General features: G+C 29.9%; 2 protein-coding genes across 3 annotated transcripts in view; both read right to left on the bottom strand.

The window, feature by feature from the left end:
- Pld (Phospholipase D) overlaps positions 1–1050 on the bottom strand; it is a 35406-nt gene extending 34356 nt beyond the window's left edge. For both annotated transcript variants that reach the window (XM_065511034.1, XM_065511035.1), the window contains exon 1: positions 921–1050. The gene's annotated coding sequence lies outside the window, so the exon portion shown is untranslated. The remainder of the gene's footprint in view (positions 1–920) is intronic.
- Positions 1051–18673: 17623 nt separating this feature from the next.
- The window catches only part of bin3 (bicoid-interacting protein 3), a 53802-nt gene continuing 48845 nt past the window's right edge, over positions 18674–23630 (bottom strand). The window contains exon 7 of the mRNA XM_065514508.1: positions 18674–23574. Coding sequence (XP_065370580.1) covers positions 22867–23574 — 708 coding nt within the window. The 3' untranslated portion in view covers positions 18674–22866. The remainder of the gene's footprint in view (positions 23575–23630) is intronic.

Below are 23630 nucleotides of genomic sequence, written 5' to 3'. Positions count from 1 at the left end.
AATTTATCAAAAATATGGAAATTTCAAGTGAATTTTTAAGAAATTTAGAGAAAACATGAATCGGGTGAGCGCCAGAGTCGAAGTAGCCTGAGACTAGTAGATTCCAATACTATATCGTATATGTCTGGAACCGGCCCTGTATTCGAGATATAATTTTTTTAAAAAATTGGTTTTTCACCAAAATTGTATCAAAAATATGGAAATTTCAAGTGAATTTTTAAGAAATTTAGAGAAGACATGAATCGGATCACCGCCAGAGTGGAAGTAGCCTGGGACTAGTAGATTCCAAAACTATATCGTATATGTCTGGAACCAGCCCTGTATTCGAGATAGAATTTTTTGAAAAAATTGGTTTTTCACCAAAAATTTATCAAAAATATGGAAATTTCAAGTTGGATCTATCTTTATTGTTCCGTAACACTGTGCGAAGCCATGACACGGACACAGCTTGTTTTATTTCACTCTTTTTGAAAAACCCTTTATTTAAAAAATATTGTAAATTTGAATTTTTTTTAAACAATTTCTTGGTATTCTTTGTGCTCCACTTGTTTTAGTTTTTAGAAATCCATAAGATTTTTGATAATTATTTCTTTTTTTGTATTCATTTAACTGAAATTCTTTTATTTAGTTTTAATATTTTAAGATTTGTGTAAATTTTTCTTTATATTTTTTATGATTTTTGCAAAATATTTTTTTTTTCCATTAAAATTTCAAATAATTTCATTTCATTTTCTAAAATTTCTTTTCTTCATTAATTATATATTTTTGTTTAAACACTTTTATTTTCAACACTGAACAAATTTTGCTGGCAAAAAAAACCCATTTTAAATGATCTTTGTTTTAAAAAACGTCACGAATTTTTGGTTACACAGATAGATAGTGTCGTTTTTGTAGACGTTCTACTTTTTTCCGATGCCAACCTTAATGTACGCTGATGACTGTGGCTGATTTATTTAAGCGTTATTTTTTAAACAGTAACAACAATTGCACATCACATTAACAGAAAAGACAAAAAAAAAAAGAAGAAAAACGCATGTGAAGAACACGTCAAAGGCAGTAGAAATTCAAACTCAACTAACTAACTAACTAACGATCCGTACGTACGCGATTCACCAACTTGGCCAATAACCAAACAACCACTCACTCACTCACAAAGAACTTCGTTTTGTTAATAATATTAACTAAACAAAATAACAATAATAAAACAACAACAACAACAACAGCAAATAAAACTGTGGTTAACTGAATTAAAACAAAAAATAAAAAAAAGAGTCAAGAGCATTCATTTTATTTTCATACTCAAACACACTCTAAAAACAAAGTTGAGCAAAATATCAACATTAAAATAAAACAAAAGTAAACTAAAGATAAAAAAAAAATATTTAACAAATAAAAAAATAAATATAAAACATGATACCAACAGCTACAATAAATTGAAACTGAAAAATCACCTTTAATGTTTTAAAATTGTGTATGGTTTTCTTGCTTTTATTACTTTAATTATAAAACCTATAAAAAAAAATTGTTAAAGAATTTTGTTATTTTTTTGGTTTCTTTGTGTTTTTTTTTTCTTTCTTTTCTTTTCATTTCACATGAAATATGAGTTTTACACAAAACAATTGAACAAAAAAAAGAAGAAGAAATAAACGTAACTGACAAGAAAACGGAAATATGCCAAATGTATACAAACCTCGTTTTGGTGGAAAGAGAGAGACAGAGAGAGAGAGAGAGGACCATAGGTAGAGTAAACATAAAGTGGGAGAGTGTTTATTAGGGGATTTCAATTGTTTAAGAAATCATTTACTTTAGAAACAGCTGTTAAACTGTAGATATAATAGAATTGTTGACAACAGTAAAACCGAGTTCATTATTATACCCTTCACCTTCGTGAGATGGGTATATATAAGTTTGTCATTCCGTTTGTAATTTCCACAATATAATTTTCCGACCCTATAAAGTATATATACTCTGGATCCTTATAGATAGCGGAGTTGATTAAGCCATGTCCGTCTGTCTGTTGAAATCAATTGTCTGAAGACCCCAGATATCTTCGAATTCTGTCAGACATGCTTTCGAGAAGTTTTCTATTTAAAATCAGCTAAATCGGTCCACAAATGGCAGAGATATGAGGAAAAAACCAGGACAACCTTGATTTTTTACCTATTTTTGACCTATATCTGGATTATTAAGACATTAATATAGACAATATGGATATCTAATGATAGATATTTCAAAGATATTTGCAACGACGTATATAAGACCATAGTAAGTTGGACCTACAATGGGTCAAAATCGGAAAAAAAAATTTGAATCCGAATTTTTTTTTCACCAAATTTCACCAAAAAATTGAAAAAACAAAAAAAAAATTTAAAAATCAGCTAAATATAAAAAAAAATTAATTAAAATAACAAATCGAAAAAAAAAATTCCAAAAAATTTAAAAAAACAACTTTCGAAAAAAACAAGTAGGAGATCTATATTCGGCTGTGCCGAATCTTATATACCCTTCACCAAATTATACTTTAAAATAAATTTTTTTAAATATTTTTAGGTAAACAAAATTTTTTCAAATTTTTTTTCAACTTACTATAGCCTTATTTACATCGTAGCAATGGACTTTGAAATATCTATCATTAGATATCCATATTGTCTATATTAATGACTTAGTGATCGATATATAGATAAAAAATAGGTCAAAAATCGAGGTTGTCCCGGTTTTTTGCTCATATCTCCGTTATTTATGGACCGAAAAGCATGTCTGACAGAATTATTGAAGATTTGGATCCCGAAGATATCTGGGGCCTTCAGAAAATTGATTTCAACAGACAGACGGACAGACAGGCAGACAGACGGACATGGCTAAATCGACTCCGCTATCTATAAAGATCCAGAATATATATACTTTATAGGGTAGGAAATGAAAAATGTAGAAATTACAAACGGAATGACAAACTTATATAAGTATACCCTTCTCACGAAGGTGAAGTATATATGAAGTATTGGCCATTGTTAGCTATGACCTTTTCTCATCTTTCTGTCCGAAAGAACTGCTCATCTTTTGAGTCCACGAACGAATCAAGCCAATTTCGGCTACTCTGTTCCAAAGTTAAGCGTATCCCAGAGAGAGCGTTCTACTTCGATCGAAATAAAAATAGTCGGACGAGACAAAGTCTGGACTATAAGGCGGGTGAGGCAAAACTTCCAAAACTTATTCATTCTAAATACTTCTCAATAGGTATTGCAACATGTGGCCAAGCATTGTCATGATGGAATATTACGGTTTCATGTCTGGCCTCAAATTCTGGGCATTATTCGGCAAATGCTCGGGTAAAAGTTCCATGTGATGGTCTGGCCAGATTTCAGCATAATAGATAGGACTCTTTCGGTCCCATCAAATACAGAGCATTACCTTAGTGCCATGGATGTTTGGCTTTGGTGTCGATTCGGCTGGTTGGCCGAGCTTCAAATACAATCCCTTACGCTTCGGGTTATTTGTAATGGATCCATTTTTTATCGCAAGTAATGATTCAACATAACCCAGGCCATCGCTTAAATTCAATAATAATTTCGGTTAGGATTCTACTGTGGTTCCTTTGATGACATTCCAAAAGGAACTGGTGAGTAATGAAGCTGTTTTGTTCCTTGAACCGTAAGACTTTTGTTTCCTCATGAATATCGTACTCAAAGGAAATCTGTAGGAGCCCGTAAGGCGGCATTTTGGGTATCACTCAGCGCTAGTGACCACACTGGATTTATACAACAAGGTTTCTTTTCCATACGTCGTGTGCTGCCAACGAGTACTTCAAGTACCTTGTTCCTAATTGGAAATTTGTGTGAGTTTGCAGTGGCATGTGCAGATGCAGTGAAGAGGCTGTCGAACGTTACACCCAACATTTCGTTCTGGCGGCAAAAAGAGTTGCAGATGACTTTGCTAGTGAAAATTGCATGGATATCCTTGAGATAACTGTTCACCAAACCACATAAGTCATCAATATCGCCTTAATCGTACAGTCGTCTGCGTACGAAATCACTTCAACACCATGTGTAGGTTCAGGTTGTCTAGTGATGTAGAAATTAAACAATAGAGATGACATGATAAACATGATATCTACGGTATTTTGATATCATGTTTGTAAACTCGACGAATTCCTCGGAGAGGGTGGCAGACTTTGAAAAATTCAGAACCACCAGGACCGTCCTTTCACACGGTTTTTGATGATTTAGAACTCATGATACTTTTGTGGCTATGGCGGTTAATGCTGTGACAGTGTCGTTCACTCAATGAGTTCACAATCCATCTCTTCAGATTGTTCGGCAGGGAGGATTGGAAAATATCCTCGCAGAATGTGTCATGACTGACTTCGATAAATTCAGTGCCACGAGGACCGTTCTTTCACACGGTTTTTGCTGATTTAGAACTCGTGAGACTTGAAAATCCTTTAGAATGTAAAAATCCTTTAGAATGTAATATATCCTTTAGAATATATTTGAGTGGGTGCGATCTTTCGCACGATGTTCTATCTCGTTCCATTGTAATCTATGTTTGGATAATTCCATCACAATTTGTCGCTTCCGTGTTTGTGCTGGCCTTCCGATACGCTGACTAAATTGTGTATTCCAATCCATCCATTTGGAGTCTAATCCAAATCCAGGTTTAATCTGGCCGATTGATATTCGAGCTTCGTTAATTCGTGCAGTGTCAGATTTTCAACCTCGAGATTTCTCAAATATGCTACGCAAGTCGAGCTGCTGATTACGCGAGTGAATTTCTTTTTAACGTTGAAGTTAATTGTCATTGTTTTGGTTTTAGGAATGTATCAATATCGTCAGTATAATCCAGATTTTCTAGTTTTTTTCCCCACTTTTATAGCCTTTTTCATCAGTAAAGCTGCCCACATATGGGTGATTTGTGAGTGCGATTTGTTCGTGTTCGACATCTTATTACTTGATAGTGGGGCTGTGCGCGAACAAAATCACGAGTAATTAAAAATGTTTAATAACAAATCAGGCGAACAAATCATTCCGTGTGTGGCCAGCTTAAGTCGAAGACGTTGACATGATCGACATATGAGCCTGGGTGTTAGTCCGGCTAGTTGAGAGAATGGATGTTTATAGCCTCTTAAGTACCTTGTTGATCATATTCAGCAGTGTTATCGTTTCCAATTCTTTTGGACTGCGAGGTAACCTTTTACGGGAGATTAACTTGTTCTACTAAAAGATCCACGAAAGCTACGATTGAAGATGAAATTGCTCTACTAAAAGATCCACGATTGGAGATGAAATTGTTCTACTAAAAGATCCACGATTAAAGATGAAATTGTTCTACTAAATGATCCACGATTGGAGATGAAATTGTTCTACTAAATGATCCACGATTGAAGATGCAATTGTTCTACTAAAATAGTCACGATTGAAGATGAAATTGTTCTACTAAATGATCCACGATTGGAGATGAAATTGATCTACTAAAAGATCCACGATTGTTCTACTAAATGATCTACGATTGGATATGAAATTGTTCTACTAAAAGATCCACGATTGGAGATGAACTTGTTCTACTAAATGATCTACATGTTATTCTAAACGATCCACCATTGGAGATGAACTTGTTTTACTAAAATATTCACAATTGCAGATGAAATTGTTCTACTAAATTATCCAAGATTGGAGAATAAATTGTTCCACTAAATGATCCACGATTGGAGATGAAATTGTTCCCCTAAAAGATTCATGATTGTTTTACTAAAGGATCCATGATTGTAGATGAACTTGTTCTACTAAATGATCCACGATTGGAGAAGAAATTATTTTACTAAATGATACAGGATAGGAGATTAACTGCTACTATTGAAATATCAAATTTTGAAGTTAAAATTGTTTATCCAAATACATATGTATATAATGTATTAATTGAATACCCCCCCTAATTTTATAAAAAATGTAAATAACTTAATTGACGAATACAATGTTAAGTAGTTAATAGTACTCACGCTTCAATTAACTTAAAACTACCGTTACTAGCCGTCACACACACATTCTCTCACACATAAACATAATCAGAGTAAAACCTATAATTTACTCACCGATTGATTATTGGTCAATACAATTTGACATTATGATTAAATATTAACAATTACAACAATACATAGGCCATTTACAGGGTCCATAAATCAAATAAATAATAATAAAAATGATTTATTTAATTTAAATTTGAAAAAAACCTTGACTTGCTGTTCATTTAAATAGTTAACTCTTAAATTTAATTGAGCATTTTGTTTATGACAGTTAGTTAGTTAACACGTGATGAACGTATCTCATCTAATGTCAACAAACAATTAATTTACACACACCCTGTAATAAAAATAAAAACTAACAAATAATAAAACAGACAAATTTCGTTATCAGTTTAAATGAAATTTGTTATTTTATTATACATAGTTGTTAGAGTAGAACTTGTAACTTGTAACTGTAATAAAATTTAGTTGTTGATGGACGTAGTAATTTGTAAATTTTTTATTGTTATTAATGTTTTTGGTTATTTTCGTAAACTACAATTTAAATGTTTTTATGTATAACATAATTATAGTAGCCACTAAATATTTAGTAGACAAACTATGTTCTTAACTCCAAAATTCTTTAAAGAGAGCAGAGTATGGAAAGTAAAATTTAACTTCAGTGGCAGGTATGATTTTCCATGATTAAAGTGGGTTGGTAGTTCTCTTATAAAAGTCTCATGATTCAAATTAAAATTGGTCTATAAAGAGAGTCACAGTTGGCGATGAACTTGTTCTACTAAAAGATCCACGACTGGAGATGAACTTGTTCTATTAAAGATCCACGATTGGAGATGAACTTGTTCCATTAAAAGATCCACGATTGAAGAGGAAATTGTTCTACCAAAAGATCCACGATTGAAGAAGAAATTGTTCTACTAAAATATCCATGATTAAAGTTGGAAGAGTCACGATTGAAGATGAAATTGTTCCACTAAATTATCCATGATTGAAGATGAAATTGTTCTACTAAATGATCCGTGATTGGAGATGAACTTGTTCTACTAAAATATCAACGATTGAAGATGAAATTGCTCTACTAAATCATCCACGATTGAAGATGAAATTGTTCTACTAAAAGACCCACGATTGAAGATGAAATTGTTCTACTAAAAGATCCACGATTGAAGTTGGAAAAGCTACGATTAAAAATGAAATTCTTCTACTAAAAGATCCACGATTGAAGTTGGAAAAGCTACGATTAAAAATGAAATTGTTCTACTAAAAGATCCACGATTGAAGATGAAAATGTTCTACCAAAAGATCCATGATTGAAGATGAAATTGTTCTACTAAAAGATCCACGATTGAATATGAAATTGTTCTACTAAAAGATCCACGATTGAAGTTGGAAAAGCTACGTTTGAAGATGAAATTGTTCTACTAAAAGATCCACGATTGAAGACGAAATTGCTCTACTAAAAGATCCACGATTGAAGTTGGAAAAGCTAAGTTTGAAGATGAAATTGTTCTACTAAAAGATCCACGATTGAAGATGAAATTGTTCTACCAAAAGATCCATGATTGATGATGAAATTTTTCTACTAAAAGATCCACGATTGAAGATGAAATTGTTCAACTAATTGAAGATGAAATTGTTCTACCAAAAGATCCATGATTGAAGATGAAATTGTTCTACTAAAAGATCCACGATTGAAGCTGAAATTGTTCTACTAAAAGATCCACGATTGAAGATGAAATTGTTCTACCAAAAGATCCATGATTGAAGATGAAATTGTTCTACTAAAAGATCCACTATTGAAGATGAAAAAGCTACGATTGAAGATGAAATTGTTCTACTAAAAGATCCACGATTGAAGTTGGAAAAGCTACGATTGAAGAAGAAATTGTTCTACTAAAAGATCCACGATTGAAGTTGAAATTGTTCTACTAAAAGCTCCACGATTGAAGATGAAATTGTTCAACTAAAAGATCCACGATTGAAGATGAAATTGTTCTACTAAAAGATCCACGACTGAAGTTGGAAAAGCTACGATTGAAGAAGAAATTGTTCTACTAAAAGATCCACGATTGAAGATGAAATTCTTCTACTAAGAGATCCACGATTGAAGATGAAATTGTTCTACTAAAAGATCCACGATTGAAGATGAAATTGTTCTACTAAAAGATCCACGATTGAAGATGAAATTGTTCTACTAAGAGATCCACGATTGAAGATGAAATTGTTCTACTAAAAGATCCACGATTGAAGATGAAATTGTTCTACTAAAAGATCCACGATTAAAGATGAAATTGTTCTACTAAAAGATCCACGATTAAAGATGAAATTGTTCTACTAAAAGATCCACGATTGAAGATGAAATTGTTCTACTAAAAGATCCACGATTGAAGATGAAATTGATCTACTAAAAGATCCACGATTAAAGATGAAATTGTTCTACTAAAAGATCCACGATTGAAGTTGGAAAAGAAACGATTGAAGATGAAATTGTTCTACTAAAATATCCACGACTGACGACGAAATTGTTCTACAATAAGATCCACGATTGAAGTTGGAAAAGCTACGATTGAAGATGAAATTGTTCTACTAAAATATCCACGATTGAAGACGAAATTGTTCTACTAAAAGATCCACGATTGAAGATGAAATTGTTCTACTAAAAGATCCACGATTGAAGATGAAAATGTTCTACCAAAAGATCCATGATTGAAGATGAAATTGTTCTACTAAAAGATCCACGATTGAAGTTGGAAGACCCATGATTGAAGATGAAATTGTTCAACTAAAATATCCATGATTGAAGATGAAATTGTTCTACTAAAAGATCCAGGATTGAAGATGAAATTGTTCTACTAAAAGATCCACAATTGAAGATGAAAATGTTCTACCAAAAGATCCATGATTGAAGATGAAATTGTTCTACTAAAAGATCCACGATTGAAGTTGGAAGACCCACGATTGAAGATGAAATTGTTCAACTAAAATATCCATGATTGAAGATGAAATTGTTCTACTAAAAGATCTAGGATTGAAGATGAAAGTGTTCAGTCGTGGAATTTGGAAGAGCCACGATTGAAGATGAAATTGTTCTACCAGAAGATCCACGATTGAAGACATAACATAATCCACGATGACTATTGAAGTTGATATTGTTAGTAAAGAAATCCTTAGGCAATTGAATATCAATCTGATAAATTTCAATACAAAAACTAAATGAAACTTTGAAAAATATTAAAATTACAAAGTCAACGAACAGACCTTTTAATAAAACTAAATTCAAGAACGAGAAATATTACTACACCTTAAATTTAGATTACAACTTCTTTTTTAATTTATCATATATTTATACCTAAAGAACACAAATAAAAAAAACCTGTCTATCTAAGTATAAAATTCTAAGGTTATTATTTTCACAATTTGAATAAAGTTAAACTTGACCGCGTTTATTTTTTGTTAAACATAAAATATAAATACAAAATAAACATTAGTTATTAAATATGGTTTTACTACTCACCTTAAATGAATTTAAAAAGTTGTCATCCATGCTTTAAATTGATTTCTTTATTTTTGAATTGGCGTTTTCACTTTAGATTCTGTTTTGATCTTAATTTTTATTTATTACTAAATATATTTGGTTTTTAAACTATTTAAATTTCAAATTTCTTTAAACACTTATTTGTAGTTTGGTTTTTTTTTTTAGAGGCTGCTCTCGTCTCATTAAAGTTCATCATACGACATTCAACAAGTTTGACTCACACAACACACAATGGCAAAAATAACAGAGTAGAAGATCATTGGATAGTGGATGGTTTTAAATTAAATGAAAGAAAATGAAATTGTAATTTAGGCGATAAAGCAGCGGCGATTTAAAAGATTCACGATTGAAGTTGAAATTGTTCTACTAAAAGAACCAGGATTGAAGTTGGAAGAGCCACGATTGACGATAAAATTGTTCTACTAAAAGATCCACGATTGAAGTTGAAATTATTCTACTAAAAGATCCATGATTAATGTTGATATTGAGTTGGAATTGTTCTACTAAAAGATCAAAAATTAAAGTTGATATTGAAGTTGAAATTGTTATTCTAAACGATACACGGTTGAAGTTGGAAGAGCCACGATTACAGATGAAATTATTCTGCTAAAAGATTAAAGTTGGAAGAGTCACGATTGAAGATGAAATTTTTTTACTAAAAGATCCACGATTGAAGTTGGAAGAGCCACGATTGAAGATAAAATTGTTCTACTAAAAGAGCCACGATTGAAGTTGGAAGAGCCACGATTGAAGATAAAATTGTTCTACTAAAAGATCCACGATTGAAGCTCAAATTTTTCTACTAAGAGATCTACGATTGATGATGAAATTGTTCTCTAAAAGATCCACGATTAAAGTTGGAAGAGCGACGATTGAAGCTCAAATTGGTCTACTAAGAGATCTACGATTGAAAATGAAATTGTTCTACTAAAAGATTCACGATTGAAGCTGAAATTGTTCTACTAAAAGATCCACGATTGAAGTTGGAAGAGCCATGATTGAAGCTGAAATTGTTCTACTAAGAGTTCCACGATCGAAGATGAAATTGTTCTACTAAAAGATCCACGATTGAAGATGAAATTTTTCTACTAAAAGATCCACGATTGAAGTTGGAAAAGCTACGATTGAAGATGAAATTGTTGTACTAAGAGTTCCACGATTGAAGACATTGTTCTACTAAAAGATCCACGATTGAAGATGAAATTGCTCTACTAAATGATCCACGATTTAATTTGGAAGAGCGACTATTGAAGATAAAATTGTTCTACTACTGATTGAAGCTGAAATTGTTCTACTAAAAGATCCATGACTGAAGTTGGAAGAGCCATGATTGAAGAAGAAATTGTTCTACTAAAAGATCGACGATTGAAGCTGAAATTGTTCTACTAAAAGATCCATGACTGAAGTTGGAAGAGCCATGATTGAAGAAGAAATTGTTCTACTAAAAGATCCATGATTGAAGATGAAATTGTTCTACTAAAAGATCCACGATTGAAGTTGAAAAAGCTACAATTGAAGCTAAAATTGTTCTACTAAAAGATCCACGATTGAAGCCAAAATTGTTCTACTAAAAGATCCACGATTGAAGCTGAAATTGTTCTACTAAAAGATCCACGATTGAAGCCGAAACTGTTCTACTAAAAGATCCATGATTGAAGCTGAAATTGTTCTACTAAAAGATCCACGATTGAAGCTGAAATTGTTCTACTAAAAGATCCACGATTGAAGCTGCAATTGTTCTAATAAAAGATCCACGATTGAAGCCGAAACTGTTCTACTAAAAGATCCATGATTGAAGCTGAAATTGTTCTACTAAAAGATCCACGATTGAAGCTGAAATTGTTCTACTAAAAGATCCACGATTGAAGCTGCAATTGTTCTAATAAAAGATCCACGATTGAAGCTGAAATTGTTCTACTAAAAGATCCACGATTAAAGCTGAAATTGTTCTACTAAAAGATCCACGATTGAAGATGAAATTGTTCTACTAAAAGATCCACGATTGAAGCCGAAACTGTTCTACTAAAAGATCCATGATTGAAGCTGAAATTGTTCTACTAAGAGATCCACTATTGAAGATGAAATTGTTCTACTAAAAGATCCACGATTGAAGCTAAAATTGTTCTACTAAAAGATCCACGATTGAAGCTGAAATTGTTCTACTAAAAGATCCACGATTGAAGCTGCAATTGTTCTAATAAAAGATCCACGATTGAAGCTGAAATTGTTCTACTAAAAGATCCACGATTAAAGCTGAAATTGTTCTACTAAAAGATCCACGATTGAAGATGAAATTGTTCTACTAAAAGATCCACGATTGAAGCCGAAACTGTTCTACTAAAAGATCCATGATTGAAGCTGAAATTGTTCTACTAAGAGATCCACGATTGAAGATGAAATTATTCTAATAAAAGATCCATAATTAAAGTTGGAAGAGCCACGATTGAAGATAGAATCGCGGGTCTTTTATATCAATTGTGGGTTGTTTTTTAACCAAGCGTAACATTAGTCGTTTGTCCGTTATTAAACAAAATTGAACATCAATAGAAGGGGTTTAATTAACAAAAATTTACCATCAATCGCGGGTCTTTTATTAAACAAAATTTAACTTCAATCGTGGTTCCTTTATTAAACAAAATTTAAGATCAATCGTGGGTCCTTTATTAAACCGAATTTAACATCAATCGTGAGTCCTTTATTAAACCAAATTTTACATCAATTGTAGGTCTTTTATTAAACTAAATTCAACATCAATCGTAAGTATTTTGTTTAATGAACTTTGACATCAATGGAGGGGTTTTTATTAAACCAAATTTAACATCAATCACGGGCCTTTTATTAAACAAAATTTAACTTCAATCGTGATTCCTTTATTAAACCAATTTTACATCAATTGTAGGTCTTTTATTAAAAAATTCAACATCAATCGTAATTCTTTTGTTCAATGAACTTTGACATCAATGGAGGGGTTTTTATTAAACCAAATTGAACATCAATTGACGGTCTTCTATTAAACCAAATTTAACATCAATCCTGGGTCTTTTATTAAACCAAATTTAACATCTATCCTCTGTCCTTTATTAAACCGAATTTAACATCAATCGTGAGTCTTTTATTAAGCCAAATTTGACTTCAATGGAGGGTTTTTATTAAACCAAATTTAACATCAGTCCTCTGTCCTTTATTGTACCATATTTAACATCAATCCTGGGTCTTTTATTAAACCAAATTTTACATCAATCTTTGGCCTTTTATTAAACAATATCTGCCATCAATAGAGGGTCTTTCATTAAACCAAATATTTATTACATAATTTTAGTCGCCTACTGCTTGTCGCCTTAATTGTAATTCATTTGTTACACAGTACCAAACATGGTTTGAATACGAAAGTCAATGCTCAAACGCTAAACTATTATCTGTGTGTATGCTTGTGTGTATGTATGAATATGAAGCTGTGTGGAGACTCTCAGATACAAAATAAATTAATATAATTAAAAAAATAAATATTAATTTATTTATAAATACAAAAAAAAAACCAAATGTAAAGAGAATTCCTACACAGCACTCAAAAAAGCAGATGTAGAGATGACTGGCTGGCTGACTGTCAGTCTGCATGTCTGTCTTATCACTTGATTTTCTCAATAATAATCAAAGATTAAAACAGAAAACAACATTAAAGATTATGAAAGTTTGCTATTTAAAACTAATATTTCAAAAGAATTTTATAATTTTTATTACAAATGAAGTCTTAAAATCTTTAAGATAAATTCTATTTACATGTTTGTAATGAAAACTTGTTTGTTGTAGCTTTTAATATTGACACTTTTTGTATGTTGTTGTTTTAAACACTTTATGGAGGTCGACGTCGCCACCAGACAACTTTCAATTCTTTATTAAGGAATTTCAATTCCTCAGCACTTTTATTAATCACTCTTTGCTTTAATATTTAATTAGAATTACTATTTCTGTATATTTTTATAGATTTCTTGTAGATTTCTTTTAGAAATTTTTAACCACAAACACTCTCGTCACTCACTCACTTTTAATTCAATTCCATTCCATACAATAATAACAACAAAATACTTAATGTAAAATGAATGTATCCGTCCGTGTCTAGTTATTTTTTACACAATACTTTTTATAAGATTTTCACGGCTTCTTCTTGAGACGATGCGATAGGTACCAAAACAGTGAAAATATGTCTGGGAACAAAACAAAAACATAAAATACAACGACAACAAACACAAACACAACACCAACAACCACGATGTTCACGATATGTACAACATGTACGACACCAACAACAACACTAATAATGAAGTTTAAATCTTAATGTCAGTTTTGTTGTTAATTTTCATAAGTCAAGCTTATTTGACAAGCTGAAAACAAAGCTTTTGTTTATGTTTTGTTTTTTTTATTTGTAACAGCGTTGCCAACTTAAAGTTTTTATTAAGCAATGCTTTGCAACTTATTATTTTAACGTATTATTTATGACTGTTGTGGGGGATTTTAAAAATATTTAATGAATTTAAATAATAAATGATAAAAAGTCTAGCGTTATAAATAATTAATTGATATAAAAAAATGTGTGTGCATTATTATTTTATAGATAAGAACAGGGGCGTAGTAAAAATAACATAAATATAAGAGAGAAAATGTTATTGACAAATTTAACCCTAAAATTAATAAATAATTTTTTAAAATTATTAGGCATAGTCTCCGATTATTAGAATAGTAAAGGGTAGATTTTAATTGGCCAGTCTGGTTGGCCTAGCTTCACATACGATCTCTTACGCTTCAGGTTATCGTAATGGATCCATTTCCCATAGCATGTAATGAGTCGGTGCAAAAATAATCCAAACTTAACATGATTTGTGGGCCTTTATTAAACCAAATTTAACATCAATCCTCTGTCCTTTATTAAAAAAAATTAACATCAATTCTCTGTCCTGTTTTAAACTAAATTTAACATCAATCCTGGGTCCTTTATTAAACCAAAGTTAACATCAATCGTGGCACCTTTATTAAACCAAATTTAACATCAATACTGTGTTCCTTATTAAACCAAATTTAACATAAATCCTGGGTCCTTTATTAAACCAAATTTAACATCAATCGTGGCACCTTTAATAAAGCAAATTTAACATCAATCCTGGGTCCTTTATTAAAAAAATTAACATCAATTCTCTGTCCTGTATTAAACTAAATTTAACATCAATCCTGGGTCCTTTATTAAACCAAATTTAACATCAATCGAGGGTCCTTTATTAAACCAAATTTAACATCAATCCTGGGTTCCTTATTCAACTAAATTTAACATCAATCCTGGGTCCTTTATTAAACCAAATTTAACATCAATCGAGAGTCCTTTATTAAACCAAATTTAACATCAATCCTGGGTCCTTTATTAAACCAAATTTAACATCAATCCTTTGTCCTTTATTAAACCAAATTTAACATCAGTCAAGGGCCTTCTATTAAACCAAATTTAACAACACTCCTCTCCATTATAAAAACAAATTTAACATCATTCTTCTGTTCTTTATAAAACCAAATTTAACATAAATCAAGTATCTTTTATTAAACCAAATTTATTATCAATCGAGGGCCTTTTGCTGTCGTGAAATCGAAAGTTATCGGTTTTATATTCGATCTAGAATTTAATTCTTTATCGATTAAACAAAAAATTACATTGGATTTCATGTCAAATGTACCTTTTTTTGTCGTTTTCAAAACCGATTCCGACAATGATTGGATTCTATGACAACCCCGATTCGGGGGTTGATTTTATTCTTTAAAATAATGGAGGGAACTTAAAGTAAACGCTTCTGGTTCTGGCTCTTTTTCTTTTGGCAAATAATAGATAAAAAACACCGACAGAGAACTGGCCCAACAAATATGTAGATAAACAGTGTAGAAAATATGAACAACTAAATATTTTTTTTATTGATTTCGGTTTATTTTTTATCATTAACTTCACTTTAACTTTATTATTTCATATCTTTGTGTTTGTTATTTTTTTTTATAATAATAATTCATTAAAAATCTAATAATAATAAAAAACATATTTTATGTATATTATAATTAATAAAATGTAAATTAAAGAAAGAAACAAATTCATACAATATTTTTTAAAAAAATAAAATATAAATAGCGAATAAATTTAAATAATAAAATATATATATTTAAATATGTACGTATAGTAAGTATAGTATATGTAAATGTTTAAAAAAATTATGAATAATAGTAATAACATACAATAGATAAGTGATTAAAATAATTAAAAGAATTACTTAATTTATATAATAAACTATAAATTTCAAAAAGGGATGTTTTTTACAAATTTAGAATTCTTTTAATTACTTTTACAGTTTTATTATTTTTGCAAATAATTTCTTTACATGTCATTAGTTTTAGCAACTGATAATAAAATTATAAAATTTAAACAATTTTGAAAGTGGTTCTAAACTTTTTGTGGTTTTTTTAATCTGGCGATTGATTATTTGTTTTCTTTATAAATTTTTTATCTTCATATTACAAATAGGTCTTGTATATACCCTTAAGGTTTTTGTGTTTGTATATAATATATAGTTTTTGTATATATTTCCAAGTATATAGAAACAAATAAATATGTTTCTATATACATGTTGTACATATCGATGTTCACGATATGTACAACATGTACGACACCAACAACAACACTAATAATGAAGTTAAAATCTTAATGTCAGTTTTGTTGTTAATTTTCATAAGTCAAGCTTATTTGACAAGCTGAAAACAAAGCTTTTGTTTATGTTTTGTTTTTATTTGTAACAGCGTTGCCAACTTAAAGTTTTTATTAAGCAATGCTTTGCAACTTATTATTTTAACGTATTATTTATGACTGTTGTGGGGGATTTTAAAAATATTTAATGAATTTAAATAATAAATGATAAAAAGTCTAGCGTTATAAATAATTAATTGATATAAAAAATGTATGTACATTATTATTTTATAGATAAGAACAGGGGCGTAGTAAAAATATCATAAATATAATAGAGAAAATGTTATTGACAAATTTAACACTAAAATTAATAAATAAATTTTTAAAATTATTAGTCATAGTCTCCGATTATTAGAATAGTAAAGGGTAGATTTTAATTGGCCAGGCTGGTTGGCTTGGCTTCACATACGATCTCTTACGCTTCGGGTTATCGTAATGGATCCATTTCCCATAGCAAGTAATGAATCGGTGCAAAAATAAAACAAATTTAAAATGATTTGTGGGCCTTTATTAAACCAAATTTAACATCAATCCTCTGTCCTTTATTAAAAAAAATTAATATCAATTCTCTGTCCTGTATTAAACTAAATTTAACATCAATCCTGGGTCATTTATTATACCAAATTTAACATCAATCAAGGGTCCTTTATTAAACCAAATTTAACATTAATCCTGGCCTTTATTAAACCAAATTTAACATCAATCGTGGCACCTTTAATAAAGCAAATTTAACATCAATCCTGGGTCCTTTATTAAACCAAATTTAACATCAATCCTGGGTCCTTTATTAAACCAAATTTAACATCAATCGTGTCACCTTTAATAAAGCAAATTTAACATCATTCAAGGGTCTTCTATTAAATCAAATATAACATCAGTCCTCTCCATTATAAAAACAAATTTAACATCATTCTTCTGTTCTTTATAAAACCAAATTTAACATAAATCAAGGATCTTTTATTAAACCAAATTTAACATAAATCAAGGATCTTCTATTAAACCAAATTTAACATCAATCGGGGGCCTTTTATTAAACCAAATTTAACATCAATTGAGGGCCTTTTATTAAACCAAATTTAACATCAATCCTCTGTCCTTTATTAAACCATATTTAACAGCATTATATATAAAACCAAATTTAACCTCAATCAAGAGTCTTTTATTAAACCAAATTCAACATCAATCGAGGGTCTTTATTAAATGAACTTTGACACCAATCTTGAGTTCCTTATTAAACCAAATTTAACATCAATCGTGGGTCCTTTATTAAACCAAATTTAACATCAATCCTGGGTTCCTTATTAAACCAAATTTAACATCAATCCTGGGTTCTTTATTAAACCAAATTTAACATCAATCGTGGCACCTTTAATAAAGCAAATTTAACATCAATCCTGGGTCCTTTATTAAAAAAAATTAACATCAATTCCCTGTCCTGTATTAAACTAAATTTAACAACAATCCTGGGTCCTTTATTAAACCAAATTTAACATCAATCAAGGGCCTTCTTTTAAACCAAATTTAACATCAGCCCTCTCCATTATAAAAACAAATTTAACATCATTCTTCTGTTCTTTATAAAACCAAATTTAACATAAATCAAGTATCTTTTATTAAACCAAATTTATTATCAATCGAGGGCCTTTTGCTGTCGTGAAATCGAAAGTTATCGGTTTTATATTCGATCTAGAATTTAATTCTTTATCGATTAAACAAAAAATTACATTGGATTTCATAAGTCAAATGTACCTTTTTTGTCGTTTTCAAAACCGATTCCGACAATGATTGAATTCTATGACAACCCCGATTCGGGGGTTGATTTTATTCTTTAAAATAATGGAGGGAACTTAAAGTAAACGCTTCTGGTTCTGGCTCTTTTTCTTTTGGCAAATAGATAAAAAAAAAACACCGACAGAGAACTGGCCAACAAATATGTAGATAAACAGTGTCGAAAATATGAACAACTAAATATTTTTTTTATTGATTTCGGTTTATTTTTATCATTAACTTCACTTTAACTTTATTATTTCATATCTTTGTGTTTGTTATTTTTTTATAATAATAATTCATTAAAAATCTAATAATAATAAAAAACATATTTTATGTATATTATAATTAATAAAATGTAAATTAAAGAAAGAAACAAATTCATACAATATTTTTTAAAAAAATAAAATATAAATAGCGAATAAATTTAAATAATAAAATATATATATTTAAATATGTACGTATAGTAAGTATAGTATATATAAATGTTTAAAAAAATTATGAATAATAGTAATAACATACAATAGATAAGTGATTAAAATAATTAAAAGAATTACTTAATTTATATAATAAACTATAAATTTCAAAAGGGGGATGTTTTTTACAAATTTAGAATTCTTTTAATTACTTTTACAATTTTATTATTTTTGCAAATAATTTCTTTACATGTCATTAGCAATAGTTTAGTTTTTTAGCAACTGATAACATTAAAATTATAAAATTTAAACAATTTTGAAAGTGGTTCTAAACTTTTTGTGGTTTTTTTAATCTGGCGATTGATTATTTGTTTTCTTTATAAATTTTTAATTATCTTCATATTACAAATAGGTCTTGTATATAGCCTTAAGGTTTTTGTGTTTGTATATAATATATAGTTTTTGTATATATTTCCAAGTATATAGAAACAAATAAATATGTTTATATAAAATATTTTTGTTTAATTTGTTTGTTTGTTTTGTTTTTAACCCCGGCTTTCCTTTTTTGTTTTTATATGGACAACATAAATAAAATATATCCATAAAAAAATTAGAAATTATTTAAATATTTATATATAAATATTGCTAAAATTATGTGGTATTTATGGTTTTCTTTTTTTCAATGATTTTTACACACTAATTTTATACATAATCTGGCTTGAAAACTTGTAAATAAATTAATAATGTTGTTGTTATTCTTTTTAAAAATGAATATAGAGTTAATAAAGAATTTTACACTATTGCTCAGTAATAAAAACCAAGAAAAATTGTTGAAAAAGATTTGTAAGAAAAATATTTTGGAGGAAAATGCAGTTTAGCGTTTAAAAAAGCTCTACTTGGCATCATTGCTTTATGTCAAACGGTTTTTTTATGCAAATGTCGTACAGAGCTGCCACCCTACACTACACTTAGTTAACTGCATCTATTTCCGCCATTTTGTAATCTTTTTACCACAAATTTTCTTGGACAATTTCTTATTTTTTTGGAAATCCCTGACAAAACGCATAGAAATTAGCAAGATTTTCAGGAAATTGTTTTCGTACTCAAAATGTTAATATATTTTATAGATTTTCTGACTATTTCCAACTAACACCTCTAAATCTAACCTGTAACACAGACCAATTTTCTGATATGTCATCTTCGGTGTTAATGAAATTTACAATAAACGTTTTATGGTTTTAGATTAGTCTATAGTCTGAACTATAGATTAATCTAGTCTGTATTATAGATTAGTGTAGAGTCTGGACTATAGATTAGTCTATTGTCTGGACTATAGATTATTCTATAGTCTGGACAATAGTTTAGTCTAGAGTTTGGACTATAGATTAGTCTATAGTCTGGACTATATATTAGTCTGGAGTCTGGACTATAGATTAGTTTATAGTCAGGACCACAGATTAGTCTAGTCTTTATTATAGATTAGGCTACAGCTTGTATCATAGATTAATCTACGGTCGGGACTATAGATTAGTCTAGTGTCTGTACTATAGATTAGTCCAGATTTTAGATTTTTTAGAAAATCTTATTTGGAAAATCGTAAGTTATTCAATGTACATTAAATTTAATTAAAATCTTTTCTGACAAATCCTTGTTCTATGCATTTCCTCCTGGATTTTTCGTATTTCATATTGTAAAAGAAATTGTTTTTTTTTTTTAAATCAAAAGTTCCTTATTATAATTGCTATGGTTTGTTTTTGTAAATATTTTAATTTGTTTTTTATTTATTACAAAAATACTAATAAGCGTTTTAATTTTTAAATCTGGTTGTTTTAAATCTTTGTCTTAAAAGCTTTTTTCTCTCTTATTTATGTTATAACAAGAGTTTATAACATTGGTTGTATTTAGGCCAGTTAAAAAAAGAATAGATTTATTGATAGAATGTAATAAAGGGAACTAAAAATTTGTACATTAAAAATAAGGGTTTAAAAGTCATGGTAAATCACATATACGCTATTTAAGGTTGAAGGTCAAAGGTCATAGAAATCGATTAATGCTTTCAAATTCAGTTTATGAACAGAAATAGGAATCTTTAATTCGTTTAATTGTAACTCTAATAAAGAGATATTCCCCCCTTTCACAGAATTCAATACCTTTTCCTGCAGAAAAAGTAAAGGGAACATTTTTTTTCGGAATGAAACCACTTTTAATTATTAAAGCGGAATTGATATTTGTTTGTAATTATTTGATTTCTCAATTTTTTTTTATAAATTTCTTTACCCTAAACTTAACTTTTGTTTTAATATACAAAACGTTGACAAATTAAAATTTGTAAAACCGAATTTCTAAATATTTTAGGAATTAACCAATTCAAATGGTATCTGAAGAAGCTAAAACAAAATCGATCGGAATAATAACTATGGCATAGAAACTATTCCGAGCGAATTGTGTGACAGGCCTGACTATATTTAACATGAATTGTGAATATTTTAGGTCTCATTTTGTATGATGTTCAGTTTGGTCTACTAATACCTGATAGATATTAAATTTGGTCTGCTAAATGATACATTGATTTTAAATTGATGTTAAATTTAGTTTGATAAAATAGCCACGATTCATGTCAAATCTTTTTTAATAAGATTGATCTTAAAATTGATATGCTAAATGACCAACAAATAATGTGAAAATTCGTTTGAAATACCCTAAAAGGGTAGTGTTACGAAATGACAAAATTTATTATTTATTTTAAAAAAAAGCTGATGCATAAACTTTAAAAAAGCACAGTTTTGTTCATGAAAAATTAAAAATTGTGCGAATTTGAGGTTAAACTTTAAGAAACGATACCATCCGACAAAGAAAAACGCCATAAATATGGCAACATTTTGAAATAACAAAAATGCAACTGTGCGTTTGTTTACCTTTTCATTTGTAAACAAATAAAAAAATCAGACATAAAAACACAATAAATATTAAATTAATGGATAAAATAGATCCAAATAATAATGAATAAAAGAAATTTTAGGTTTTTTAGTGATTATATAATATTTTTAGCAATGAAATAGCAAACAAATTATACCACAACATATTAGCTCTATTCCGCAACTAAAAACTATTGTGAATTATTAATAATCGTTCAGGACTTAACAAACTTTACAATTTATAATAGCAGACATTTTAATAGTTCTTTCAATAATCAATTTTGCTTATTAACTGGCTGTTCCTCTAAAAAGGAAGAAAATATTTGCATAATTTTGGGTTTTTCATAAAAAACATATTCAGGTCTTGGGGTGAAATTATTTTACGCAGAAATCTAGTAATTTCAAAGCAATTCAGGCTTTTTAATTAGTGTTTAAATTTCAACACCCTTGACCGATTTCTAAATTGAAAAATTAAATATCGCATATTTGCATAAATTATTGCGAATTTGAACTTTTATAAAATCACCACTATCGGCAATAACATGTGAAATTTATGTTCCCATGAAATATTCATTTCCCTCGAAGTGAAAATTGCTATCGTGATATTCCCATGAACGTTTCATTCACAATCACCCCTATCGTGAAAAACATGTGAAATTTATGTTCCCATGAAATATCCATTTCCCTCGAAGGGAAAATTGCTATCGTGATATTCCCCTAAACTTTTCATTCACAATAGTTGATTTTGTTCGTAGCAGCTGTTTATTGTTTACAAAATTTCATCTAAAAATTTCACAACATGGGAAATTTTTTCACATGAACAAAGTTTATGAACGAAAAATGGGAAATGGGAACATATTTCATGTGAAATAATGATTTGCAATAGGGGTGAATAGTGAATGAACTTGGGGAATTTTCCAGGTAAAAAAAAGTTGAAAAATGGGAAAAGGTAACATATTTCATGTGAAATATTGATAGGGGTGATTGTCATTTAAGGGTCATCATTAGCAGTTTTTTTTTGTAACCTTTGACCTTTTTATTACCTCAAATAGCGAAATTGTATCATAAAGTCTCATGTAGCGCCTTATAAATTTAAATTTTTTTTGAAATTTTCAGTTCATTGTCCTACATTCTAAAGTTTAGTCCTTTTTTCATTAAAAATTTACTGGCCTAAATTGTTTTGTGGTACTTTTTGGTTTGGCTCTTTAAGGTAAAGACTTGGTTTAACAATTATTCCTCTAATTCTTAGCTTTTAGCTGTAGTTTTTAACAAGACTTTCAATTAGAAACTGAAATGGACGTTTGATATTCGAAATTGTTTGCTGAATAATAACTTTTTAAGCCATTTTTAAAAGACTTTAGAGCTTTTACCTTAAAATACCAACCACCCACTCCTGCTGTTTTGATAAACTTACACTTTCATTTTCTTTTCTTTGTTTTGTTTAAAACTGATATATCTTAAGCTTCGCTTAAATCACATCTATCATCGTCTAACATTAAACTCTCCTCTATAGCTTCCGTATCATTTGGATTCGTATTGGGATGTGGTGATGATGAATTTTCACCACAGTTCGTCGCATAGACATGGGGTCCCTGCTGATTCGAATCATCTGTATCGGGATCACGTATGGAATTAAAAGCATTAATGGCATTAGCATTTGGCGATGACGTATCATCGTTGGGTGGATACACATGCCGATGATAACTGCCACCGGCCATAGCATTGCCATCACTCTCGAATTCAGCATCGCGTACACTGCCAAAGGCGGGTGTGTGCGAAGAGCTTTTGCGCATGCTGGTCGGTGGTGACCAAACGGTTTGATAGAGCGGTGATGCGAAGACGTACATGTGATTTAGATATTCCATGTCGTAGGAGGGTTGATACGAATCCGATTCCAGGGGATTGTAGTATTGTGATGTTGATGGCTGATGCATGGGTGTTTGACGGCAACTGTAGGGTCCCGATGCGCCACCACCGCCTGAATAATGCGGTGTATCGTAGTTTTGTGATCTGCTGGAGGAGATGAGGGGGTAGGATGATTGTAAGCCCGTGGGTCGTGGCGGCATTGTGGCGTAGATGCCACGGTACGCTTCAAATGGTGTTTGCGGATAGTAGGCATCGGACCAGCGCACATGATTGGGTGTATAATCACCTTTGGCATAGAGCTGTAAAGAGGAAAAATTAAATTTTATTAAATTTTTTTGGAAAAATATTTTTCTAC

Source organism: Calliphora vicina, chromosome 5 (assembly GCF_958450345.1).
Source record: "Calliphora vicina chromosome 5, idCalVici1.1, whole genome shotgun sequence".
Classification (NCBI taxonomy): domain Eukaryota; kingdom Metazoa; phylum Arthropoda; class Insecta; order Diptera; family Calliphoridae; genus Calliphora; species Calliphora vicina.
Note: the sequence above shows the minus strand (reverse complement) of the source record. Positions and strands in the feature narration are given on the sequence as shown.